At 50.6% G+C, this 27522-nt stretch overlaps 2 protein-coding genes across 5 annotated transcripts in view; one reads left to right on the top strand and one right to left on the bottom strand.

Annotated features, from left to right (window-relative positions):
• NDRG1 (N-myc downstream regulated 1) overlaps nucleotides 1-6207 on the top strand; it is a 55715-nt gene extending 49508 nt beyond the window's left edge. For both annotated transcript variants that reach the window (XM_014831313.3, XM_044781175.2), the window contains 2 exons: nucleotides 1026-1077; nucleotides 4298-6207. In XM_014831313.3, coding sequence (XP_014686799.3) covers nucleotides 1026-1077; nucleotides 4298-4509 — 264 coding nt within the window. In that variant the 3' untranslated portion in view covers nucleotides 4510-6207. The remainder of the gene's footprint in view (nucleotides 1-1025; nucleotides 1078-4297) is intronic.
• A 5732-nt stretch (nucleotides 6208-11939) lies between these two features.
• The window catches only part of CCN4 (cellular communication network factor 4), a 37185-nt gene continuing 21602 nt past the window's right edge, over nucleotides 11940-27522 (bottom strand). The window contains exons 3-5 of one of the 3 annotated variants that reach the window (XM_014831336.3): nucleotides 21930-22193; nucleotides 18291-18484; nucleotides 11940-16484 (exon numbers count right to left, since the gene is read on the bottom strand). In XM_014831336.3, coding sequence (XP_014686822.1) covers nucleotides 16185-16484; nucleotides 18291-18484; nucleotides 21930-22193 — 758 coding nt within the window. In that variant the 3' untranslated portion in view covers nucleotides 11940-16184. The remainder of the gene's footprint in view (nucleotides 16485-18290; nucleotides 18485-21929; nucleotides 22194-27522) is intronic. The other 2 variants (XM_014831337.3, XM_014831338.3) reach the window with 2 other exon arrangements.

The following is a 27522-nucleotide window of genomic DNA, read 5'->3' as shown; positions in this document are numbered from 1 at the left end:
AGTTGAGCATTCAGCTCCTACTTTAGATTAAATTAAAATTTTGAGAGTAATTGGCAGAACTGGGTGTGTTCTCAGCATTCTCAACTCATTTCACATCAAGTAGCCCAGTTAATCAATCAATTAGTTTGTGCAACAGTCCATCCATTCATCCATCTTTCCATCTTTCCTTCTTTCGATTTTTTCCTTCCATCCATTCATCTTTCCTTCTTTCTGTGCATCCATCCTTCTTTTCAATCAATCTATCCATCCTCCTTCCTTCTTTCCATTCATCTATCCATTCATCTTTTTTCCTTTTTATCTTTCTATCTTCCTTCCTTCTATCCTTCCTTTCTTTCTTCCTTCTTTCCATCCATCCATCCATCTTCTTTCCTTTTTATCTATCTATCTACCATCCTTTCTTCCATCCGTCCATCCAGCCAGCCTGCTACTGAGGCTGAGAGGGCACTGCCTTGAGAGCATGGGGTTTAGAAAGCCCTGGGTTGATCTTCAGGACCCACCACTAATTAACTGTAGGACGTTGGATGGATTATTTACCTCTCCAAGTCTGTTCAGCTATGAGATGTATATGAAAGTGGTACCAACCTCATGAGGTTGTTGTCAGGAGAAAACGAGATAATGCCGCACAGCCCTTGGCACAAAGAATGCACATGATGCTGATGCTGTTACATTCTAGATGCTGAGTTGGGCACATCACTTTATCGAATGTCATCTTCTTCAAAGAAACCCTCAGATGTGGGTGTGGCACTCTGCCCATATTTTACAGGTGGAGAAACTGGCTCGGACACGTCATATAACTTGACGAAGCTCCCCCAGCTATGAAGTCAACTTGAACTTTTCCTCCCTAGTCAAAGCTAATTTTGGTCCCCAACGCTATCCCATAGTGTTCCCTTTACCTTTGTGTATTGTCCTATCAACATGGTGGGCTTCTATGTTGGGCCATGCTCTTTCATGAAGGTGACCAAAGGCACAGCTCCATGTGGCCACCTCCAGTGACTGACTGCGCTCTCCCTTCTTTCCTCCTGCAGCCAGCCAAGCTTGCTGAGGCCTTCAAGTACTTCGTGCAGGGCATGGGATACAGTAAGTATGGCGTTTCCCAGCATGCGGTGGGTTGAGGGGCAGGTGTGGGAATGGGAGATGTGGTGCCCTGAGCCAAGTTTGGATGAGTATTCTGTATCACCTTGTCCAGCTGCAGGCTTTTGCAAACTGGGTGGGTCAGGGGAAGAAATATTGAGGTGTAGAGGCAGTGGGCGGCACTGCACCAAGGGTTCTAGTCTCTCCTTTATCCCTTGGTGGCTGATTCTCCCTCTGTGGTTGAACAGAAGTTGTTTCACACCAGGGAAGGTTTTTAGGGTTAGGTGAAGACTATCCATTTAAGCACCAAGACAACAGTGAAACCATGAAAATGTTTTTAATTTTGAATACATGCTTTCTTAAGAGATTTCCGATTGTAGTCATGATAATGATGATGGTGATGATGCTGAAGATAGTGATGATGATGATGGTGGTGGTAGTTATTGTGGTGGTGGTGGTGGTGATTATGATGGTGATGATGACAGTGGTGGTGATGGTGATAATGCTGAAGATAGTGATGATGGTGGTGATAATGATGAAAGATTAGTAAATCCTTTATTTTTCTTATTTAACCATCACAATAATCCTATGAGATAATTCTTATCCCCATTTTACAATCGATGAAACTGAGGCTTTGAGAGATTAAGCAAAGAGCAGAATGGGGATCTGTGAAAGTTCGGACTGTAAAGCTCTGAGTAAGTGGGTGACAAAGTCGCTTATATTCAAGACAGAGCATTTCTTTGCTAAATCATTAAATTTGGGAGCGGAAGGACAAAGAGAAGTGTAATTCAAGAACGTGCAGCTTCTTGTGCTGTGGTGATGGTATATTGTTAGACACATACAGCGCTTTTTCAGGAATGCGGCCCCAGGGCCAGGACAGACAGTGCCAAGGTGCAGCCCTCTGTCGGGCAGCGGCCACGGTTGGTGCTCATCCCTGTACGGCCGTGGCGCTGGCCTTGATGTGGCTCTTGTGGCTCTTCCTGCCTACCGCTCGGAATTCCAATTTATGTGCGCATCTTAACTAGGAAGTCTGAACGGCTAGTCTCTCCCGTTTTTTTTCTGAGACTTAAACTGTTTGCTCATTTAAAATAGTAATGTTATGTTTGGTGAACTGACCGCAGTCTTAAGCTTGGCCTCAGCTATGTTTAGTTTCTAGCGAGGCTGAGAGCAGGGGAACCCGACTTACATGCTTCGGGCAGGATCCTTGTCCCAAGGTGCCCTCTTCCAGCAGAAAACATCTGCCTGTGGGTCTCCTGCCCTTGGGCGTGCTTTCCCCGTGGGCGACGTGCCATGCCAGCGAAGGCGTAACTGGAGAGAGCTGCTGGGCAGCCTCTGTTTACCTTGCAGGGCGTGACCCGGGACTCATTTGTCTTGGATGTGCCCGGGGTTTGGATTTCTGCTTGGAAAGTGTATTCTGGGGAGAAAGGAAGCAAAGCGCAGACCTTCTCCCTCCCCTACACACACACACACACACACCAGCTTCTACTCCCAGAAAGCCGAAGCATCCTGCAGGTTATGAGGGAAGACAGCAGGAAGAGCTATAGTCCAGAGGCATCAGCCAAAGAGAAGGGAAGTGATCACTTGAGGGCCTCCTCGGATGCTGGGCCAGGTGTGACTAGCCATTTGCATCCATGACACCGTTCTACAGTCACCAGAGCCCTTCGAGGTCAGTAAAACTTGCAGATTTGGGGTTGAGAAATAGGGGCTCAGAGAAAATGCAGTCATGCACCGCATAACGACGTTTCGGTCAATGATGGACCACACATACGATGGTGGTCCCCTAAGATTAGTACCAAGAGCCTAGGTGTAGCAGGCTACACCATCTAGGTTTTTGTAAGCGCACTCTATATGACGTTCGCACAACGACGAAATCGCCTAACAACGCATTTCTTAGAATGTATTCCCATCATTAAGCGGCACGTGGCTGTACGGGAGCGATAGATGTGGGATTGATCCCGATTCTTTCTGGATTCAGAAACTAGCTCTTTGAGAAGAAAATTCTATCCCAGCAAGGATTAATTCTGTTTGTGGGTGTCTGCCACAGAAAGCCAATGCATATGGCCGACGAGCGAGTAATGTAAGCCCCACCTACATGTGTGTGCATCAGGTGCTTGCGTCTGTGGTGCCCGTCACTCCATGTGGCCTTGGCAATGATGCTTCAGTTAGGTGGCATCTTAGTTTCTGCCGTTGATCCCCTGGTTAATCACTGGATGGCTTCAAACAGCCAAAGTTTATCCTCTCACAGTACTACAGTTCTCAAGGCTAGAAATCCAAGGTCAAGGTCTGTGCAGGGCCATGCTCCCTCCGAGGTTCTGGGACGCATCCTTCCTTGCCTCTTCCAGCTTCTGGGGGGCCGCTGGCAGTCCTTGGTGCTCCTTGGCTTGTAGCTGCATCATTCTGATCTCTCTGCCTCTGTCTTCACAGTGTCTGTGTGTCTGTCTCTGTCTCCTCTTCTTACATGGACACGAGCCATTGCATTAGACCTCACTCCAATCCAGTATGACCTCAGCTTAATGAAATATATCTGCAAAAACTCTATTTCCAAATAAGGCTACGTTCTGAGGTTCTGGTGGACATGAATTTGGGGGGGGGGACACTAATCAACCCGGTACAGGTGAGGGGATGGTTTTGTCTTCATTCCACTTTATCAGCCACCTGCCATGTGCATTTTAAGTCCCAAAGAGTGGACAGTGCCCTTGACAGTTCCTGAGAGCTCACAGGCTTCTCAAGGGAAGAGACAACTGACAGCTCTGCTGCAAACTTGCTGTGTGGCCTCAGTTTCCCCACCTGTGGCGAGCAGGGATTAGCCCGGCTGACCTTGACTGCCCTCCCTGCTCCAGCGATTGTTGACGCGGGGGTGGGCATACACACGGGCACAGACTAGGGAGTCAGTATTAGAATTCCCATTTTACAGTTGGGACCCGGCGCTCAGAATGGGATAATCCCAAAATCACATAGCTCTTAAGCACATGGCAGAATTGGGATTCAGACCCAGCTCTGGGTTCAAGCCACCGTGTGACTGCGGGAAGTCCTTACCCCATCTGAGCCTGGCTCTCCACCTCTGTGAGCGGATAGACACAGCGAGCCCAGCAGCTGGATTACTGAGAGGATGGACAGTGCACAAAGGAGCTCGGCCAGGATGGGCAGGAGGAGGCGCCATTGCTAGCATGCACGTGGCCCTAGGGGTTCTCCCGTCCCCTAACCAGGCTCTCTCCTCTCTCCCCAGTGCCCTCCGCCAGCATGACCCGCCTGATGCGCTCCCGCACGGCCTCGGGCTCCAGCGTCACATCCCTGGAAGGCGCCCGCAGCCGCTCCCACACCAGCGAGGGGACCCGCAGCCGCTCCCACACCAGCGAGGGCACTCGCCTCGACATCACCCCCAACTCCGGTGCCACCGGGAACAACGCGGGGCCCAAGTCCATGGAGGTGTCCTGCTAGGCGGCCGGTGTGCATGGCCGCCCCCTGGACTCTGGGGTCGGGATCGCTGTAGCTGCCCCTCCTCCAGCCCCTTCCCGCCCCCTGCCTGCCGCACCGCAGTAACTCGGTATTAATCCAAGGCTTATTTTCTAAGAGTGAGCTCTGGTGATGACAAAGTGAGATTGGGTTTGTCGAGGCCGCCCTTTCTGACGGGGGCGGGGTGGGGTGGACCCAGGGAAAAGCATCTCAGTGTCCTGTTTTCATTAAAGGAGTGGCCTGGTGACCACTCTCTTACCCTCCCTGGGAGACGCCAAATTACCAAAAACGAGAAACATAGCCGTAAACACTTCCTAAGTCCAAGCGTAGACTAACCCAAGCATCCTGCTTCTGAGGGGCGTTTGCTCCGAAGCCCCGCCCACCGACTTCCGGTTTCCTCTCCAACTAAAGAAAAACTGGTGTAGTTTCTGGAAACAAAACCCTTTTCTGGCTCGGGGAGGGGGTGAGCAGGGTAGCTCTTTTAACTAGGCCAAACAGGAAGCAGGGGAAAAAGGTGGAATACATGTGCAGGCTGGAAGCATTCGGAAAGGCAAATCCAGGTCGTTAACTTGATGAAATCGATGTTTAAATTTCGTGCATATATACACCCTTAATGCCGAGGCGTACAGGCCTGTTTTCCCGGCATCCTTTCAATGCACAACGAAATCCAGCGTCTCTTGGCTTTGCAGAGAAAGAGTCTCAGCAAACATTTGGTGTCATGGATTGAAGACTTTGGCTCTCCTATCTGCCTCCTTCTCCACAGCCCCTGCTTCCCACCCCAAAAATGAGCGAGTGGGTATTTCATTCATGGGGAAGATCATTTAGATCCATAGTTGCTTTCTTGGAAGTGGAGGGAAACATTCCAACAACCGTACCTGGCTGTGATGGGGCTCCACGCAGCTGGGGGGTGGGGGGCAGGGGTGTTGGGTGGGGGTGGTCTCTGGGTTCCTAGATGTATGGGATTCCTGTGGTCGTGATGGCATCTGGTGCGGTTCTGATTTCAGTCGATCCCACCCCGGTTCCCAAGAATCTTGTGTGCTTGAGTTAAATCCAGCTTCCAATCTTGGACACCCGGGGTTGAATCTGAACTTGACGGCTGAACGTTTCTGCCCTGGGAACATTCCTGGATTTTCAGCTGGACCTGTTGGCTCTTGCAGGGGTGGGATTCACGTGGGGAGTGGTGGCTGAGAAGACGCAAGGATTCTGGAATGTCTGTTCCGTGGCATTTCCTTCCCTTTCCTGCCTCGCCCTCTTCCCTGCCCCTCTAACCTCCTTTTGCTGAATGGGGCGGCACCACTGACATTCCTGGGCAACGTGGGCGTAGCTGCCAAGTTCCTGTCCTACTGCCTTTTGATTTTCATTTTGGCTAACCAAGGATCTTATAGGAAGTTTGATCAGAGCGCATGGAACATTGTGAATCAGCCGCTAGGGCCTGGTGATTTCGGGACCCTTAAGTGGGTAGAAGGAAGTAGTCAAGCCTTCTAGGAGGCTTGAGGGGCAATGACTCGGTTTACCTGCCACGCACCACCTGGGAGACTTTCCCTGGCTTCTGCAGAAAGGTCAGGGGTCAGGGCAGGAGCGGCTGAATTGAGACAAGAAACTGTTGTGTACAAGTCTTTCCAGAAGATTTTCTTAATGAAATATTTGTATTTATTTCCAGACCAATAAATTTGTAACTTTGCAGTGGCTTGTGTCTTTTTCCTCTGCCGAGAGAGGGTGCGTGCAGCATCACAACATGGGGAAGGGCTGTCCTTACCAGGGCCTCCTGCCACATTGCCCCTCGCCATTGCACTTCTTTGCTGTCGAGCAGCACTTCCAATAAAAATATTATGTGAGCCACAGATGTAACTTTAAATTTTCTAGTAGCCACATTTGAAAAGGTTGGAAGAAACACGTGAAATTAATTTTAATATATTTCATTTAACCCAGCATATCCAAAATATCACTATTCCAACACAGAATCAATATAACAATTAGTGAGCTATTTCACATTCTTTTCCTCATACTGAGAAAACCAGTGTGTATTTCACATCACAGCACATCGCAATTCAAACCAGCCCCGTTTCAAGTGCTCAATAGCCTGGACAGCGCAGTGGTAAGGGGCTAAAGCTTTCAACCTATAAGTGGAGGGAGACATTATTTTACATTTTACCACTCCTTTTCTCACACCCAATGACAGCCACTGTAACGCTTGTTTCTATGGCACTTAAAAAAAAATTAGAAACACAACAGGTTTTAGTATAACCTCCCACTTTCATTTAAACTTTTTATTTAATATTAGTTTAAAATTTACAGAACGGTCACAAATTGAGTGCAGAGAGTTCCCATATACCCCACACCCAGGTTCCCCTATTAATAGTAACATCTTATGTGACTGTGGCACCTTGGTCACAACGAAGAAATCAACCCTGATCTATTAACAAAGCTTAATACGTTATTGGGATTTCATTAGTGTGTCCCTGTTGTCCTTTTTCTGTCCCAGGATTCACCCGGGATACCACATTACATTGGCCTGTGACGGTTCCTCAAGACTCCTCACTTTTGATGACCTTGACAGTTTTGAGGAGCACCAGTCAGGCATTTTGTAGAATGTCCCTCCGTTGACGTTTGTGTGTTTTTCTCCTGGCTCAATGCGGGTTATGGGTTTTGGGAATGCAGACCACAGAGGGGAAATGCCATTCTCGTCACATCACGCTATCAGCGTGACAGGTCAACATGATTTGTCGCCGATGAGGTTAACCTTGATCTCCTGGCAGAGGTGGGGTCTGCCCGGTCTCTCCACTGCCCAGTTACTGCTGCTTTTCCCTACTTGTTCCTTGGAAGCAGGTCCCTAAACGCAGTCCACACGCCAGCCCCTCCCTCCCCCTTTTAAACAGCTATCATGCTGTGATTTATATTGGTTTTTCTTCACTTACCTTGAGGTGTCTCTTAGCGTGTGTAATTAGCTGGAACACTTTTGAAGTTTGCATCATCGTGCAGTGAGGGGACGTGCTTTAGTCCACAGGCCCTGCTGTTTCCGAGACAGATTTGGAATAGCCAGGAGCAGCTGACTCAGCTCAGAAGGGTGAGAGGGACTTCCTAGGGGAGGGGCCAGCACGGACACCAACACAGAGGGTGGAAGGTGTGCCCCTAGTGAGGAACCTGCAGTATAGACCCAGGTAGAGGGTGGTGTGTGCTGTGCATCGCAGGAAGAGTTTTCAATGCATAAAATAAAATGCATATGATTATAAAAGAAGCCACTTATAGTGAAGTATACTTATCCAGATGTTACAATTGTGTGATATAGTGACATGTACTTCTTTATCAATTAATAAGTTAAATAGTAACATGGAGGCAGGTTTCAACATAATTTCAAAGCAGTGACAAGCATAATATTTTGGACACCTGCCACAAGTGTGAGAAGAAATATGTGATTTCAATGGTGACAACTTAGGGTTTGTGGCTTACATTTAGATAGAAGGAAATGCTTAATTGCAATTAGATGTTAGTAAAAACAAAGCTGCGGTTTTTTCTCTATCCAAGTACACGGCCCCTGAATTTTATCCGTGGGTCCCTGGTCTGAGGACCCCACGTTAAGAAGCCCTGTTTTAGGTGCAGGAGGAGGAGCGTGTGGGCTCATATTTATTTGACATTCACAGTAAGTGCGTTTTCTGTGTCAGGTCTCGTGTGAGAGTCGAGAGTTGGGGACGTAGAAACGGAAGAGCCAGCAGGTAATCACCAGTGGGTGCATCCGTCAGCTTTGGGGTGAGGGGTGGCACAGAGACCCCTGGACCGGCCACCGTCAGCTCCCTGGAGCTCAGGCTTCCACCGAGGGAATGTTACAGGTGTTTGCATGTATCGGATGCTATTTCGAGATGGTACGCCTGGAAGCTGTTTTGCCAGCTGAGGATCTATTTCTGTTCTTCTAGCTGCTTGTTTTGGTTTCGAGTCCCACACCCTAGGGTTTCAGCAGCAGCTGAGAGACTAAGTGTGCACTGAGATGAACCCCGTGCAGGATCCGTAGGGACAGCCGAGACCTCCATCCGCCACCTTCCTCGCTGCCCCTTCCCAGACGCAGCCTCACTGCTAGTCATAGGATTGGTCCCTAGATGTAGCCTAAAGCCATCTGGTTACCTATTTACCTTGGGCTTCTCAGGTTGCATAGAAACCCTTCAACTGTGTCCCATATGGAATCCAAGGGCAGACGGTGAAGCCTGGGCTTATGGGGTTGGAGATGGGATTAAGGAGGGGGCCCAGTGAGCAGATCAGCCTCCTCCCGCCTGGCCCAGGGAGATTTGCCCTGAGCTAACATCTGTCCCCATCTTCCTCTTCCTCTATTTTATACGCGGGTCGCGGCCACAGCACGGCTGAGGAGTGGTGTAGGTCCATGTCCAGGGACTAAACCCAGGCCGCCGAAGTGGAGTGTGTCAAACTTAACCACTGCGCCACGGGGCCAGCCCCCAGCCTCCTTCCTAAAATCAGATTTCCTTGTGTCTCCAAAGCATCAAATATCTGTCCTAACACAAGGGCTACGGGACCTTCCAGTTCTCGGACCTGGAACCAATCAGGTCTTTGGGCCTCTTAAGGGGAAGAATCTAATTGGCCCAGCTTGACTCAGGCGTCCACTTACTGGCCAAACGATCATGAGCAGATTCACGCAGCAGGGGCTCCTAGTAGTTGCTGTAGTTGTGGCAGGTGGATTGCCAGGTCCTTGGCACGATTAAATCAATGAACAGCCAAACTCACTGTTCAAAGCAGGCCCTTCCTCCTGCCTGCTCCGAGAAGTGTTTTCTGAATGCCCCGCCCTACCCAGGAAGCTCTGATGAAGTGACAGTGGCCCCCTGCAGAGATGGCCTCTGTTGTACATGCAGCATTTCTAGCTCACACATCCCCTTAGGTGTCCTTTTCCCTCGACACTAGCATTTCTTTTGTATCTCTGGGGCCAGCAGAATTGCCCAACACATACCAGGAGGTTTGGGGTAAATAAATAGATGAACACACCCTCTGCTCATAGTAATGTTTAGCGTGTATTATAGTTTCTTTGTTTAATTCTTTATCTGAGAAGATGAGTTTTCCTTGTTTCACAGATAACAAAGCCAAGGTTCAGGAAGATTAAATGGCTTGTCCAGCCATTTCTAAAATGGATTACATCCCTCACTGCCTTTTAAAGTGGTTCCCTGAGGACATGACTAATGCAACCACCTACCGATGCCTTGGGATGGCAGAATATCACTGTGGATGACCTGCAGGCTTTTACTGTCTGCGGGGATGTCTGTCCTTCCATGAAACAGTCCCACCCAGACTCCATGACCTGCTTTTACCATATCTTCCATCTAGTTCTTAATCCCTCTGTTTCCTCCTTTGCTGGCAGGCTGAAAATTTCACATTGCTATCCATGAGTCTGCTTCTAGTAGCTTCCTTCCCCTTTTCATGGACTAAGAAATCCACTCTGTTAGTATCGTGAGAGAAACAAGAGCAGTCAAGTTTAGTACAGAGAGCTGGAAACATTCTCGACAGAATATAATATAGTCATGTGTCATTTAACGACAGGGATATGTCGTTATCTGAAATGCATCATTAGGCGATTTCGTTGTTGTGCAAATCAGAGTGTCTTACACAAACCTAGATGTTGCAGCCCACTATGCACCCAGGTTGTATGGGGCTAATCTTATGGGACCATGGGACCGCCATCCTGTATGCCGTCCATCATTTACTGAAACGTGGCTGTGTGGTGCATTACTTTATAGGAAACTGTAGGGGGCTTGGTGCCAGCTCTTTCATCTCTTTAGAAGTCATTTTTGCTTAGTTCTATTTTTTGAAAATAAACCCAGGTTCAGCTGCAACTTGGACCTCTGAATACAAAGGATACTTTTACATTTTTATTTCATTAGTGGGGACAAAAGACAACATGTTGGGCATCTCTACTATGTGCTTTTTTACCTTCATAATAAAATGCTCTAGCCATTGCCCTGAATCCCATTTTCCCAAAACTTCAACCACCTGGTATCATCAGAAATTTCTCCCAAAGGCCACACATTTCTCTGAATCAGAGGCATCTGTAAGGCTCCATGATGGAACTTCCAGTTTTGGAAAAGGTATGCTTCAGGATAGAAGTGCTCTTGGAAACAGTTCCTGCGGCAGTTACGTTTTTATTGGAACGGATTCTCCCCTTGACCTTATTCTAACAGCATCCTGCGTTTTGGGGGCCATAGGTGAGGGAGTTCTGGCCGGAAGGCATCGAATGTGCCATTCCCTTCAGTTACTCGGCCATCGGCACATCTGTCCACACAGCTGGGCACGTGTCGTGTACTGCGCTGGCTCTGGGAGACACAGAAAAGTGTGACATCCTTCCCACCTTAAAGAAGCTGGGCGTTTAATCAAATTATAGCATAAAGTGAAAACAAAATAAAAAAACTTAAGGGATCAAGTAGCCTATGATTAAAGTAAAAAAGCATTCCACTGAAGACTGGTGACGCTTTTTCTGTATATTTGCTATTTTGAAATAAAGGCTAAATAAGTAGAATATACAGACACAGACACGGACTCCAGTTCTTCCTATAATCTTGCTGATTAGCCCCAGTTCATGGGGAAACTGAGGCGCAGCTAACAATAGGTATGTTTAAGTGCTTACCATGTGCCAAGCTCCATTCTAAAACTCTGCATGCAACAGGCATCTAATTATTACTTCACCACCACAAGGCAGTGTCTCCTTTCATTTTCTACATTTCACAGCTGAGGTAACTGAGGCTGGGATGGGTGAAGCGAGGAATTCCAGTAAAGAAGGAAGGATATGAAGAGCCACTTGACTCCCAAAGTCAGAACCGTTTCCACTGCATCATGCAACTTTCCTACACTTCTTTGTACTCCCCTTGGCTCCTAAGGCAGCGGCAGAAGATTCTCTATGCATCCATTCTCTATCCACCCACCCCTGCTTACCCAGCCCCTGACACGTGCCAGGCACTGTGCTGGGCTCAGAGGGTGCAGTCATGGTCCTTGACTTCAGGGTCCCCACAGTCTAGTTGGGGATAGACAAAGACGCTGAATAAAGGAACGAGTGAGTGAATAAATGAGTGAATGCTAAAATTTTCATTTTATATTTATATGAGGTGTCTTCCAGCCTGGACATCTTTGTAGCCCTGGTCTTTTCTGAAGGCCAGAATTCATATTTCTAAGTGCATCTCCAAATTTTAGTTATTTTTATTACCATATTTAAAGTATCTAGGGACTGGCCTGGTGGCGCAGCAGTTAAGTTCACGTGCTCTGCTTCAGCAGTCTGGGGCTTGCTGGTTCAGACCCTGGGTGCAGACCTACACACCGCTTGTCAAGCCATGCTGTGGCAGGCATCCCTCATATAAAGTAGAGGAAGATGGGCAAGAATGTTAGCTTAGGGCCAGTCTTCCTCAGCAAAAAAAAAAAAAAAAACCAACAAACTGATATCTAATTTCCACCATCTGCACATTTATTGAATGTCCTCACAATAACTGAATATACAGGAAACCCCACCAACTCCAGTAAATCACTTTGCTGATGATTTATTGCTTTAAGGAGAAAAGCTATAAACAGGGAATTTGAGCAATGAGAACTGTTAACATTGAGCAAACACGTTCCACACTACCCAAATCACAAGAAAAATGAGGAATGTGGTAAAACAAGACAGATTGCCCAAGTGCTCTTCCTCCTCTATTGGGAAATTCCAAGACATTTCTTCATGTGTATTTTTCAGTTACAAAAATGGCAGTAGGAAGACAAATATTAAGCCACAGTTTGAAAAGAGATATATCCATACAGATAGAGACACAGACACGTATGCATATGTGCAGATACACAGCTGACCGTTCGGACCATCCATGATTCCCAGCCGTGCAGGGTCATCATTGCAGCTACTCTGCATCAAGATAAGTCCTTAAGAAAGCAGTGACCTCATTTAACACAATAGTCACGGGCTGTGTTGCTTTCCCACCACCTCTATGTATACACAGCACGATGTTAATGAGATTAGAGACAGTCGTACCCCTTGGAGCTTGTTTCTTTGATCATTCTCCAAATCACTTTCAAAGTTAACATTGCAGCTCTGGTCAGCAAAGCATCTCTTGTACCTTCTGATTTTGGGGGTTAGGCTAACCCGGCTTCACGTCGGGGGAGCTGGCTCAGGTGTCAGAAGAACCTCGGTTTGAGATCCTGGTCTGCAGTCCAACAGCTGGTAAGACATTGAGCAAATAACCTCTGGGAGCCTCAAAGGACTCCTTTCTTAGACGGGGAAGTGATCACATTGCCATATCTCCTAGGTTTGCCATGAGGATTAAATAAGACGTGGTGTAAAGCACGCAGCCCGAGGCCTGGGGAGCGCTCCTCAAATGCTGGTGAGAAGGTTGAGCAGGAACCAGTGCTTTGATGAGTTCAGGTCCCCACACCTAAGCACGCCAGAGAAATCCACTCCAGGCACTGATGTGAATTTCTCCACCGAAGGTCAGCGCGCCTTCCCCTCATCCCAGAACACGGAGGGACAAGCGGCTGGAGAGGCATCTATCTGATCTAGTTGGTCCCTCTCGCCGATGAGACATCCAGCAGAGGTCATCGAGGCTCTGCCTGGAGGCCTCCCCAAGAGCAAGGCAGAGTGGAATAAGCTGGGCTTCGGGCTCCAACTTTTTTGGCTGATTTTTCAGCCTCTTTGAGTCTCAGACATTCCATTTATAAAATGGGGAAGAGACGCTTCCTCAAAATTGCTGTGATAAGTGGTAAGATAATTTAAAACTTAGCATGGTGCTTGGCACCGAGTGCGCACTCCACAGACGGACTTTGCTCATGGTGATTCTTCTTCTGCACTTTCCTTGAAGCAGGTCACACCACTGCAGCGTGCTGGAAAGAGCTTCCTCTCACTGCGCCCAAACTGCCTCCCCCATGACTTCAAATCATGGAGCTGAGACCATCCCTCCAGGGCCTGCCTGAGACGGGTCCATTTCTCAAAGCACATAATCACGGGGGCATTCTGGCCACCCCATCCCATGCATTCCCTGGATAACCCCCAGTTCCTCCAGCCAGGCTTCCTAGGATCTTGGAAGCTATGCTCAGTTTCCCGAATTGGGATGCAAATTCAGTAAGAACCTAGCTCTCGGGTTGCTGCTGAATTTCAAAAGGGGTTAGCTGTCATCTGGTCATTGTAATCTGAAGATGGCAGGTGATTTCACTCCAAGAAAATCCAACACAATCCACACAGACTTCTAGAAAGGATTACTCATGGGGTAAATTCTCTTCACACAAAAATTCTTTTTTTTTTCCAATAAAAAATATACGTTTCTTTAAATGTGAAGTGTCTCTTTTCCTACGGCACTTCAAATAAAATTTGGCTGGTAAAAATTAGACTGTCACGTACCTTTGGAAGAAGAGAGCTATTGAATAAAAGTAGGAACACATACAAAATTTCTTTTATTCATCAAATACATACTGAGCACTACTGTATGCTTTGCACTGGGCTAGGCATCAGGAGTTCACAGTAAGGGGGACACTCCCAATGCTTCCAACTCCCAATGCTTTCTTCCTGTTTAGGAATCCCTCTGCACACCACACAGGATTCCCTCATGAATTACTGCATCATTTAATATGCAGCATTGGGTAAACAAAAGCATCTTTTAAATATGTGAGGAGAGCTGGTTTGACTTTTTTTTCCTTGTAGGGGAAGATTTGCCCTAATTTAACATCTATTGCCAGTCTTGCTCCTTTTTTCCTCCCCAAAGCCCCACTACATAGTTGTGTATAGTTGTAAGTCCTTCTAGTTCTTCTTTGTGACCCACTGTCACAGCATGGCTACTGAAAGATGAGTGGTGTGGTTCCACACCCGGGAACCAAACCCAGGCCGCTCAAGGGGAGCGGACCGAACTTTAACCGCTAGACCATCAGGGCTGGCTCGAGCTGGTTCTGACTTGAAGAAGGGACAATCTATAGGGTATTCATGGATTTTTGTCCATCCCATATTCTTTGGATGCTCAGGCACTTAAATTATCTGAAAGTCAGATGCTCTTTTTCTCTTGGGAAAGGAATTAGAGAGACAGTAATAAGAGTGAAGAGAGAGAGCAAAAAGTCCCCTATTCTGACATGTTTTTCTGCTTTGACACATTTGGAAGCTCTAAAAGTAAGGAAAAAATAATGGGTTATAAAGTCAGTCCAACCTGGATTTGAATCCTGACTCCCCGCTTACCAGCTGGGTGACTCTGGCCACTTCTTGACCTCTCTGAGCTTCCATTTCACATTTGTAAGAACAGAAACAATAACGGGGACCTTTCAACATGAAGCAAAGTCTCCATGAGCTAGTGTATGGAAAGCACTAAGAACAATGTCTGGCACATAGGAGGTACTAAATAAAAGAATTATAACAGTAAATATTTATACTTTACTAACAAAATAAATAATAGCCTCATTTCCATTAGGAACAACCTTCTCTCCCTTTTAGCTTCAACCCCTTTTGGCTTTTAATCCCTGTTAAGTATATTCCTAGACAACTGGTAAACCTCTGTCTTCACACCAGAACTGGGTTATTTGGGTCAGGAGACCCAAAGTCTGTGAAATGGGTCACTGTGGCAGAAAGAGACGTGACCTGGGCTCATTCACCCTTGCGACCTCAGGCTCATGCAGAGTGGACCCGCTTCTTTGTTTGTCCCACGCCCAGCCTGGAGCTGTCTTGGTCATTTCAGGTGGGGCCGGTCTGGGCTTCTGCTGCATCCCCCAAGGCTGCTTAAGAGCAGGGGAATATCCCAGGACACCACTTTCACGGGTCAGAGAGGCCGTCCTAGGGGCTCCATCAAGTCCCATGAACCCCCAGGCAGGCAGAGGATCTGGATGCAAGGAAGAGCCCGGCCAACTGCCCAACTCCCTGTCTGTCAGCAGCAGATTCGCTGGTAGGTCCATTGCTCCTTCTGCAAATTGGCTGGCCTTGCTCTGACCCCGGAGTAGCAACTGGGGACTTTCCCCAGAAACAAGAATAAAGTTTATCAAATCGCATCTCTGACTGGGATGCACTCAATTCGCACTTTCCACAGGGCAGAGGCAAAGAGAGACTTAACCTCGACAATGCCCAGATTAACGGATACAATTTTCCACTAAAAAACAAAACCAAACCGTCATTCGCCTACTTGGCACACGTTTGGTGAGCTTTGGATGCATGAATCTTTGGAATCAGAGATACATGATGTACTGTGGTCAGGCCGTCTGTTAAGAGTGCCACCTGGCAGGGCCCCAACAATACACTGTTCCATGGTCCTAAATCCCTAAATCCCGTCTACGCTTCTGATGGACCCAAAGAGTCTTGTGGTTTGGCATCTAAAGAGAGAATGAGTGACACCAAATGTCTAGCTGATTCTGTTCTTTGGGACTCGTGCAAGATCCAGCAGGACTTCCAGTGGCTTGGACAGGCTGGGTCAAGCTTGGGTATTGTCCCGAACAGCTGGTGACAGGCACTTTCTTTGGCATGGGTGGAGAATGCTGGCAAGGAAGGGACCCACGGCCTGGGCTCGAGTAGCACCATAATGGGTCATTGGGGTGGTCAGAGACAGGACAGGCGCCAAGGGTCTGGATCAGAGTAGTTAGAAATGAGAGGGAAGGGGACAAAAGAAGGCTCACCCGTGGGCCTCAAAGGGCTGGCTGCTTTGCAAGCATTGGGCCAGGCCCCAGGGCCCATGTTTTGTGCTTGCCTAATTGGCAATTTCTGAGAAGTCAGGGTAGGATTCCAAGTCCGCAAAGATATCATTGGGATTCCTACAGCTCAGGTTGCAGAAGCAAGCGTTGATCCACAGGACCTGGCGGGAGAAGCCAGGCCCATCCGGACACTGGAAGGAGACATCGATGGTCTTGGACTTGTAGGGGATGCAACACCGGTTGTCCGAGCAGACTCCACAGTACTTGGGCCGGTAGGAGCGTGTGCTGACGCAGCCGGCGAGGGTGAAGTTCACGGGCGCCTCCGGCTGGTACACGGCCAAACACTTCTTCCCTTCCTGCAGGAAAGGAGGTTTTAGTTGGGATGCTCAGAGGATGAACAAGCAGCTTCCTCCATCTGAGCCCTCAATTCCTCTCTTTTCATGCACCATGCGGGGGCCCTCCAGCTTACTTTCATATTCGCAGCATCATCACGCTAGGAGGGACCTCCCCAAATACAGCGAGACCCAGCCACGCCACGCAGGGGTAAACTGAGGACCACAGAAGGGGACTGCCTCGCTTGGGTGCTACCTCCAGCCTGCAATTTCCTTCTTTCCTGCATTTCTGCCTTGCCAACGCCCAGTCCTTTGTCACAGTTTCACCAACACAGGATGCCTCTGTAGCTCCTTCAGTAGTTAGTGGCAGAACCATCAAGGGACCCTATGATTGGGGACGCACTTTACCCTGACTCCTCCTCCTCCTCAGCCTCCCACAGCCTCCACACCTGCCCCTATTGTGCAACTTAGTCAACTGGATTGGCGTTATTTAAAGGTAGCCCTGACTCTCCACTGGGCTGTGGGCCGCTCGAGAGGGCTGTGGGGCTCTTTCTGTGTCTCTAAGTCTAATTCTGTGCCTGGCACACAGGGGGCACTTACAAAACTCATCAGACTCCTGGTTCTCGGGGTCAGCTACGTACCAGCACTGTGCCAGAACTGGGGACAGAGCAGACCCAGGCTACGTGGGGCCTGAAGCTTATACAATCTAAGCAGCCCTCTTAGGGCACAGAATGGTGGAAACACAATTGGATGGGAATCGTGAGCCGACAGCAGGGGCTGGAACTAGCTTTGTGGCAAACCCACCTCCACCTGGAATGCACCGTGAATTCACGCAGCCCAGGACCTGTGCTTCTAGTTTCCCTGCTGCCGGTAACTTTTCCTCTCATGTTTTCTGTTAAGAGATGGCTCCCGCGCACCAAGAATACAAAGGCTAGGATGGCAGGGAAAATAATCAGAGAGGAGAAGAAGAGACAGCAGGAGAAGGAGACAGCGGAGGACCCAGCTGACGGACACAGAGATGACCGGAGTAGAGCACAGAGGACAAGGAGCAACGTCTGATGTCTAAGGAGGATTCTGGGAAGCCGGGCTGTCTTGTCTACTGGGCAACCCTCTCCTCAGCATCCCCAAGGAGCCATTAGCACTCCAAAAATGGCCTCAGGGCTGAGCTTTTGTTTCTTTTGCGTGATGCAGAAGAAAATGACCAGTCCTGAGGCACAGGCGAGTAGGCCTTGATTTAGGCAAATCAGCTCCATCTCTAACTCTGAGGATCGGGTCTCAGTGGCCCACTACCTCCTTGACCCTTTAAATATCTTAGACTATCAAAGCTGGAAGGGATATCTGGGATCAACTCCAACATTTTGCCAATGAGGGGTCTGGGGCTCAGGGAGGCAAGGAAACTGGCCACCGCCACGGACGTCAGCAGCAGACGGGCATGTGAGTCCAGCTGTCCAGGGCTCCCCTATCATGCCATGTGGCTGTCACACCAGCACGCTCGTGGGTGTGGGCTGGCCCCAGAGCAGAGGGAAAATGGCAGTCGGCAAGGGTCCCTGAGAATCATCACAAGAGAGCACCTCTGAGGGTCCCTGGGTTCTCTCCAGAGTGACCTTGACTTTCATAGTATGGTCACCACCGTCATTTCCGTTGAGTGAAATTCACCAACACCAGCCCCATGATATACTTGATCCCATAACTGTTACGAGGTGGGCTTAATTATTTCCCTTCTACCAACGGCCCCCATGAAGAAGGTCAGGAGCCAGGCTCCAAGCCAGGCTTGTCTGTTAGGTCCCAGGTGACTGCCCCCCACCCTCCCCCCGCCGAAGGGAGACTCACCTTGATGAGCGGATGGAGGTGCGCGTCACACGGCCGCAGGTTGCAGAGGCGGCTTTCCTGCTCAGGCCAGCACCGGGCATTGACGTTGGAGATCCGAGTGGAGACCCCCAGGCCGCAGGTGGTGGAACAGGGGCTCCAGGGGCTCGTGAAGGCTATGCAGTTCCTGTGCCATGGCTCTCCCTCGGCCGCGGCCGCTGCGGATGGGCACCAGAGTCCCTGTGAGTCTCCAGCCTCTGTCAGCCCCCAGTTCCACCACTGACACACTTAGGGGTGGGGTCCCTGCAACTCAGGGAGGGGAGAAGTGTCCACAGGAGGACGAGTTGACTTTCTAACCATCTGGCAGAGGAGTACTTGTTCTGAGCTCCTTCTACTTCTCTGGAGGGAAGACCATCTTTAGAGACATGTGGACTGAGTTCAAATCCTGCTCGCCCACCTACAAGCTGTGGGATCCTAGAGAACTCACTCTGGGCCTCAGTCTCTAGTCAGGACAATAACATCTGCCTTGTGGGGCTGGTATGAGAAGAAAAGGGTGTGGATATCAACTGAGTATACAGCAGGTATCTACAAGGCGCTGGGAATGAAAGGTTAGAAGACGCTGTTCCTGACTCTGAAGAGATGAAGTCTATTCAGGGAGGGTCAAAGGGGAGTGCCTACACCGTAGTCCCTAATGTTTTATCTGGGTGATGCTGAGGGCACAGTGGTTAAGGGGACACACAGGCTTCAGAGTCAAATTGCCTGGTTCATCTGTGAGCAAGGCCCCCTAGTAGCTGGGCTACTCCCAATAAGGTCCCTTCCGCCTCTGTGCCTCGGGCTCCCCACTTGCAACAGCATCACAGCATCTTCCTCCCAGGGCTGTGGGCGGAAAAGATGGGTTCACAGGTATGAAAGCACTCAAGCTGGCCCTGCCCTCCGTAAGCTCTCAATGAGGGGGAACTTGCGTGGGTACCTGAGTATCGGCCAACTAAACACCAGCTCTTGGATGGTTCTGTGAATGCCTGCATCCCAGCATCCAGAACACACGGGGAGTGCTCAGGAACTCTCTGACAAGCGGGATAGGGCGTGAGCTACAGATGGAGGCAGGTAAAGAGCCAGCAAGACAAAGGGGAGACCGCACAGAAAGATGGAACCAGATATACAAGAGAAAGACCCAGAGAGGAAGCCAGCTCTGCCCTGACGCATGGGGGCTACCACCAAAAGCCAGAGGGAAAGGAAGAGGCAGAGAGGGAGGAGTGGACAGACAGATGGACAGCAGAGAAGAGAGGGGAGGGAGACAGAGAGGAAGGCGGGGTGGCGGGGAGAAAGGGAGAGGGGCAGAGACAGAGAATAGGGAGGGGAAAGAAAAGTCATAAAAGAAGCGGGGGAATAGAAGAGACGGGAAAACAGGAAAGAAAAGACATCTAATGAGAGCAGGAGAAAGGAAGGCTTGTGCTGGCTCCCAGCCCCTCCGAGCTGAGCTAACAGGTGTGCAGGGAACATGGATGGACGAACGTGGGAGTGAATGGGTGAGAGGAGGGGAGGTTTGGCAGATAGATAAAAAAGAGGAGAGAAGGGGCTGGGCTGGGCTGTGGGCCTAGAGGGAGGGAAGCAGTGGGAAGGGATTTGCTAGGAGGATGAAAGGGCTTTGGTTTCTGGGTCACCCAGCAGGCAGGCAGAGGCTCTGTGGCTACTCGGTCAGAACGGGGTCACTGGGCCACACACAATGGGCAGACAGCTGCTGCCCATCCCCCTGTGACCCTTGTGTGGCTCTGCCAAGGGGGGTCATGGTGGGACTGCCACTCTGGGCCTGCTAGCCACAGAGCTTTCCCTGCCACCTGCTCCATCGACACGGGCCTGCTTGCTCATGGGGCTGGCTCAGCCCCTGTGGGGCACCCACACAGAGGTGGTGCATGCCTGAAGTGAGGGGTGGGGGGGACGCCCTCCTTCCTGGTCTAGTCACACCCAGCCATGCAGCCAGGAGGCAGGTCTCTATTGTCTGGGCAGGTCCTGTTCTCCCCTCTTCTTTCCTGCTTTCCAGTTTGTTCTTCTCTGAAACACTCTCTTGGCTTCTGCAAACCCTCTTTCTCCTGTTTCTGTCCTGCCTCTTGGATTTGCCTTTCTCAGCGTCTTTTCCTCCCTTAAACAGTGGTGTCTCCAGGGGTACACTCGTGTTCTCCACTGGGGCGATGTTGTCCTCCAGGGCACAACTGGCAACATCCGGAGGTATTTTTGGTTGTTACTACTTGGGGGGTTAGTGCTATGGGTATCTAGGAGGTAGAGGCCGAGGATGCTGCTAAACATTCCACAATGCACAGGGCAGTCCCCACCACAAAGAATTATCTGGTCCAAAACGGTGTCAGGACCGAGGTTGAGAAACGCTGCTCTCCAGTCTCCCTCGGCAATCTCACGCACTTAGAATTTTTAAAAAATTACCAGTCCGCCTAACTCTCAAACCCTATCGCCATTTCTTCATTCCTTCATGTCCACTTGCCTGGGAGACGCTTTCCTTCTAGAAATGTCCTCATCTGCTGTCTTTTGCGTTGTCAGACGCTCCTGGTTTTCCTCTTACATCCATGACTTTCCTGTCTCTGCCTCGGCCTCCTCTTCTTCTGTCCACTCCTCACCGTCAGCCCCCCAGACCTCCGCCCCAGGCCCCCTCTGTCTGCCTCCGTCCATCATCTCTGGGCCATCCCACCCCGCCAGCGGCTCCAGGTGAGTTCCAGAGCTCTCTGTCTCTGCCCCGTCTCCATCCTCCAATGCTGCCCCCATGGGACCCTCCTCTGGGTGAGCCCAGGGCAGGGTGCCCTGCCTCAAACTCCACCTGTCTCAAACAGCACAGATCTGCTTCACCCCAAATGCACTCTCTCATATTCTGTCCTAGGCAGTGATGTACCCTGGGAGTCATCCTCTACTCTCTCTCTCTCCCTCACTCGATGCCTTGGATTGACTCCCAGACCTTCAGTTTTCTCGAGCAATGCCTCTCGCATCTGTCTCTTCCTTGCGACATCTATTCCCACTGCCCTAGTTCAGACCCTCATTAGCCCATCCATCCATCTACCTGTCTATTCCTCCATCTGTCCATCCATCCATCCATCCATCCATCCATCCATCCCTATGACAAGCACTGATTTGGTACCTTCTAAGTCTGGCACTGGGCTAGGCTCCAGTGAGCAGAGCTGAAACAAACAGGCTGTTTTCCTTTCCAGAGCTTCCTCTGGCCAGGCTTACCCGGCTGAAGCCTCACCTGTCCACCCATCCTCCATAGTGAGGGGGAGGCCGTCTACTCCTCTCCCGCCCTTGCGCCTGCTGTTCACGCCACTCCTCCTCCGCCTCACACCCCCACGTAATCTCTTAAGTAGGATAACATGAATCGCACGTGTCTGGCTTTGTTCTTTACAAAGCACTTCCTCATTTTATGCTCCCAGGATCCCATAGGGCAGGCGGGACAGAGGGAAGTGTTTCTATTTTACCCATGGAGAAATAGGGTCCAGAGGGGATGTGACCTTCCCAAGGTCACAGGGCTGCTGGTGCCTGGTGGACTGGGGAAGGGGACTCAGGGGCTTGTGTCAATCACACGCAGTCAGAGCTCCAGGGAGGTCTGCCTCTGCCCCCAGGAACTGGCGTCCCCCGCCCCGCGCCCCGCGCCCCGCGCCCTGCACCCACCGAAGGCACCCGTGTGGCGCGGCGCCGTCTTACGCGGCCTCGTGGCGGCGTCGTCGTCGCACACCCACTGCTCGCAGCAGCGGCCGGGCACGCTCACGCGCCGGGGGCGGTGGCACCAGAGGCGAGGGGGGCGCGCGCGCAGGCACAGCGGCGTGCAGCCCACTGCGCCATCCACGCACGTGCAGTTGTACTTGCAGCTGGGCTGGAAGGACTGGCCGTTGTTGTAGCGCACCCCGTCCAGGACGCAGCCCACGCCGACCACCTCTGCGGACACAGGTGGCAGGGTCAGGCCCGGTGGGCACCGGACCCAGTCCTGGGGGCCCTCCCACTGCCCCACCAGCGCCCAGACCCTGGGAATCCCTCCCACCGTGGGGCTGGTGCGGGGCGAAAGGACGGGGCCCAGGCAGCCATGGGGAGCTGGGTGGCTTTTGAGCGGAGGGAGTGCAGAGTTCCTGTATGGCTTCAGCTGCCACCCACTGAGGAACACCCCTTGCCAGAGTGAGGGGATACACGCGGCCAGGAGACGGTCCCCGGCGGCTAGCGTCCTGTCCCATCCCCAGCACAAGGGGGACACAAGGGCTCCTACTGACAGATATTTGCCTGTAGGGTCATGGTTTGTAAAACCAATCGGAACACTTGGAAACGCAGATTCCGCTCATTCAGGCATATTTGTGTGTGTGTGTGGGGGGGGGGTGGGTGTTGTAGGCTTTGGAGATTCAGGGGTGAACAAAACAGACAAGAGACACATTCTCCCAGATCTCACACTCCCGTGGGGGTGACGGAGGGAAGACAGATTGTCTAGGATGTCGATGGGGACAGGGCCAGGGAGAAAAGTGAAGCGGGACGGGGAGTGGGGAGGGGGCGGGGGGAGGGCAGATGCAGATTGAAATCAGGGGGCAGAGGCGGCCTCACTGAGGTGATGGTGCTTCAGCAAAGATGGGGAGGAGGGGAGGAGCCTTCCAGGCAGGGAGGGGTCTGTGGGTGTAAAGACCTGAGAGGGGAGCAGGTCTTTAGAGGCCTGGGATGTGAGAGAGGGCCAGGGAGTGGGCAGGGGATGAGGTGAGAGGGGGCTTCCTTGTAGGCTCAGAGGAGGATGCAAAGAGGTTAGAGCCTAGAACTGTGCCTGGCACACAGTAGGCGCTCCATAAGGAACTGTTGAATCAATGATAGGAATGATTCTTCACGGAATGCTGGTGGTGCTGAGTTGAGAATAGACTGGAGGCAATGAGGACAGCGTCAGGAGGCCACCCCGGTAATCCAGGAGGGAGGCCGTGGTGCCTGGACCAGGAAGGGACCGAGAACCATGAGGAGAGGAGCTCAGGTTCTGGATCTATTTGGAAGGAAGAGATGCCGGGACTTGCTGATGGATGGGATGCGAGGATGAGAGGGAGAGGAGTGGGGAATGACTTCCAGTTCTGTGACCTGAACCCTGGAAGGAGGGAGGTGTTCTCCTGGGAGGAGCAGGTGGAGTCGGTCATGCAGCTCTGGAGTTCCAGGAGCGATCTGGGGCTGCCGGGCCCTGGCCAGTGCCCCCACCAGCCATGAGGACAGTGTCTGGAAGTGCAGGCAGAAAGCTGGGGCAGCAAGGTGCCCACCCCAGGAGGCTAGTTTGGAATCCACAGTCCGCCAAGAGTGGCCGCCTATCTCCTGTATTTGCCTGGAGGTGGTTATTAAATAATAACAATCCCAGTGTCTAACAGAAGCGAAGGTTTCTCAAGTACGGTCTCTGTTCTTGGTCACATGACCTGTTCTGTGTCAGGCTTTCTTGCTCTGCTGATTTCAGCCTGGGTGGAAACGCTACCACATCATCACCTTCGTTGTCACCTATGGCAAAACCGAGTCTCGGCAAGGTTAAGTCGTGTGCCCTGGGTGTTGGAGCTGGTGGCGCAGTGGCAGCAGCAACTCGCCTGTGGGAATGTTCATGTACTGCCGGTTTTCCTGGGAGGCGGGTGAGGGTGCAGGGAAGAAGCCGACAAAGGAAAGGCACTCACACTTCCTGACCCTCTGATCTCCTGCCGGGCACCATCTGACACGTTCCCTCGTTCCGTCCCGAAGTCACTACACCAGGAGAGCTTTATTTTCTTCATTTGGCAGACAGGAAAGCTCAGGCGGGTCAAGTGATTCATCAGCTCAAGGTCACCCAGCTGGTGAAGATAGAGCTGCGCCTCAAACCCAAGGGAGCTGACTCCCCAGCCCATTTCCTTCCACCAGACACCAGTCAGGGAGGGGAAACAGGGAAACAAAACCAAGCAGAGGAGGCCTTGGGTGAATCACTCATCTTTGCTTTCCTCGAGTCACCGGACCACACCTACCCTCTTGCTCCAGGAAGCTGTGCGTGCTTGTGTGCATGCGCGCGTTGGCAGAGGGGGAGAAGGGAGTGTGCCGAAGCTCCCATCCCTGCCTCTGGGTGTGGGAACTCTGGATGGAGAGGGCAGTGCTGGGAGCCCGAACACGGTGGTTCTCACCACCAGCTGCACGACCACATCCGCTGGGGAGTTTTTTACAATGCTGATGCCCAAACTGTATCCCGGAATATGGGGGTGGACCTGGGCCTCTGTGTTTTTACTTTTTTGGCCTGGGTAGTTTTCAGAGCTCCCCAGAGGAATCCAATTGGCAGCCAAGATTGGAAACCACTGCATCTGGAAGTGGCTCTCAGTCTCCTGGGAGCTTTGATTGGGGCGTGGGTGGGCCGGGGATGTGTGATATGTGTCATGGCTGTATGAGATGTTTAATGGGGTGTATGATATGTATGATGGCTGTGTGTGGGCTCATCAGCGGACTCCAGTACCCCCTCCTCATTCACTTTCTTTCTAACCAGTGGAAGGACCAGCTGCTAACAAGAAGGTGAAGCTGACTGAGTTTCCTTTACCATCTCCTATCTAATCTCAGACCTGCAAGTCCAAGCATGACCTGGTGAGCTTTCTTCTCATTGAAGGATTTCCAGGAATTCAAGTCACCTTGCTCTGCCATCTGGACCCTCACTCCCCTCATCCCCCACACCCCTGATGGACTGTCAGCTGCATGGGAGCAGGACAGTGGGTCATGCCTTGTCACCCCATTGATGTATTATCACTCACCTGTGTTCACTGTGTGAATGGATGCGTGGATGGATGGATGTGAGGTGGGGTGAGCCCTCATTTTTATTGGGCTCTTCACATGTATCAGGCACTGGACATCCCAGCCATCAAAGAGGTAGGCGTTATTTGTTGCATTTTCTTTGATGAGGAAACTGATACTCAAGAGGTTAAGTTGCTTGCCTAATGTCATCATACTAGTTAGTCATGGTACTGAGATTCAGACTTAGGTCGTCTAGCTCCAGAGACCATGTGTGGGTTTTCTGCTTCCTCACTGTTCCCACTGGGGAGTCTTAGCCTGCAACCAGACCTGCTCGCGACTCTGGGGATGACCGTGGACAAGGCTAAGATGACGTCTTTGAGGGAAAGTTCAAACAAAGCGAAGAAAACAATGACCTCGAGCTGCCGATCACATCAGAGGCTCTAATGTGTCCCTTTGTTTAATCTCAACAACCACACGAGGTTGGTTGGATCAAGTTCCGTAAGTGATGTGCCCAAGGTCACGTAGCCAGTAAGTGGCAGAGCCAGGATTCAAAAGCCAAGTCTGTCTGCCTGTAAGTTTCATGATGCTTCCAGCAAACCACACTGCCCTCAGGCCCCACCCAGCTGCATTAAATGCAGAGTGGTGTTTGTACAACCGAAATAGCCAAACAGGCCAATTCAGAGGTCACTCTCTGCCCACAGATCTGTTTAGTTTGGCCCACAGAGTGTTTTTAAAAAAATTTTTGAACCGGTTGCCAACATTTACAACTCATATGTAAATCTGGATTTTTGGATTCTCTTGAAAACAGAGCAGACTAGACAAGACCAAGTTCACTTTTCTGCCTGGTCACAGTGGCCGGGGCCCAGTAGAGGTGATCCCTGGAAGCCAAACCTTGTGTGCACTGGTTTGCCTGAGTCCCCAGCATTCTCTCTTTTGAGTTATATGAGCTAGTGGTGCAATTGCTCATTTTTATTCCCTTGTCCTGGCCTGATTACTCGCACATCTCCAGGCAGATTCAGCCCGTCCTGGTGATCGACCATTGGTTGAGTTGACCATCTGCTGAAAGAGTGTTTACTTAAGGGAACTCTTCTTTCTCCTTCCCTTCTGGTCCTGAGGTGCCTTGCTCTCTCTAGCCTTCAGACCCTGGACTCTCCCTTCTTGCATTAGGGTCTCACAAGCTCAGACACTATGGCATCATTTCTAGGAAGATGTTCAGTAGAACCCTAGCGAGTTACGTGTGTGTGTGTGTGTATGTGAACCCATGTATGCATGAGATGTGTGTGTCTATGTGAGTGTATGCGTGTGTATGTGTGGTGGGATGCGTGGGTGGGTAAAAATCTACCTGGACAAAGTGTTCACTGGGCAAATAAGTTTGAAAAGAAAAGTCTAATGATAGCTCCCCTTTTGGAATTTGACAATGGACGTGAACATTTAGAACCTCTGAGAAGTTCTGTGACATTGTTTAGCTTTGTTCCAATATCTGTAAACCTATATGACCAGGGAACCCTCGGCAAGGGTAATACTTATTAAAATCTTCTGCAGACCGGAGTTTTCTTTCCAGATAAAAGGAAAGGAAATACACAGAGACTCGTGATGAGGGGGAATTAAGACGCTCTGAGTGACAGAAGGACGTGAGATACAAAGATGGGGGTAGGGGTGGTTTAGAGGGTGGTCTTCAGGCCCCTGGTGGGGAAGGCGGGCAGGAGAGGCAGTTCTGGGCCTGTGCAACCTCTGGTCCATGAGAGAATGCCTGTAAAGGTGTGGTGCCTGGCACGTGGTAAGATGTCAATACAGCTCTAGAGATTAGTATAATCGCAGCAAACTGAATTACCTTGGTAATGACCTTGAAGAACAGCTATAAATGAGAAAAGAGGTGGTGAGACCATCTCATATGCCTGGAGGTGGTTCTAGTGCAGGAAGGCTCAGCCAGGCTGGCTCACCTGGGTGTGGGGAGAAAGGATGTGCCTGCCGGTGGATAGGAGCCGTCAGTCTCAAACGGGAGCATCCGTGAGAATCCCCTGGGAGGTTTGGTTAAGGTGTAGATTCCCATGTCCGCTTCCAGAGAATTGGAATCAGTAAGTCGGGGTGGGGCTCAGGAATAACCTTCTTAAACTACGCGTCAGATGACTCTGTTCAGGTGATGCTGCAGGTTCTTTTTGAACACACTATTTTGTGGGGCCGATAATGAGTCTGAGTAAAGGGGAAAAAAGTGGCGGATGGGACAATCAATGTAGCTACTTGGAAAGCTGAAGACCGATGACTTGGTATGAGAGCTGAAGTATGAACCAATGACAAAAGAGCAGGAAGTGCTCATAAATTCACCATGAGGCTCAGATAGGACTGTCTGACTTGGAATTATGGGTGTAACCCTCACCAGCAGCCCACTTCGGGAAACATATGGGCTAGCTGAGGATGAGAGCTTGCTGTGTGTGAGTGTGTAATGGGGTCTCTAGGGCATGATAATTATGGAGAAAGCTTGATTCAACACTAAGGGAAGAAAGGGGCACTTGGGTTTATGAGGGTTCATGTAACTTTT

Source organism: Equus asinus, chromosome 12 (genome assembly GCF_041296235.1).
Source record: "Equus asinus isolate D_3611 breed Donkey chromosome 12, EquAss-T2T_v2, whole genome shotgun sequence".
Classification (NCBI taxonomy): domain Eukaryota; kingdom Metazoa; phylum Chordata; class Mammalia; order Perissodactyla; family Equidae; genus Equus; species Equus asinus.
Note: the sequence above shows the minus strand (reverse complement) of the source record. Positions and strands in the feature narration are given on the sequence as shown.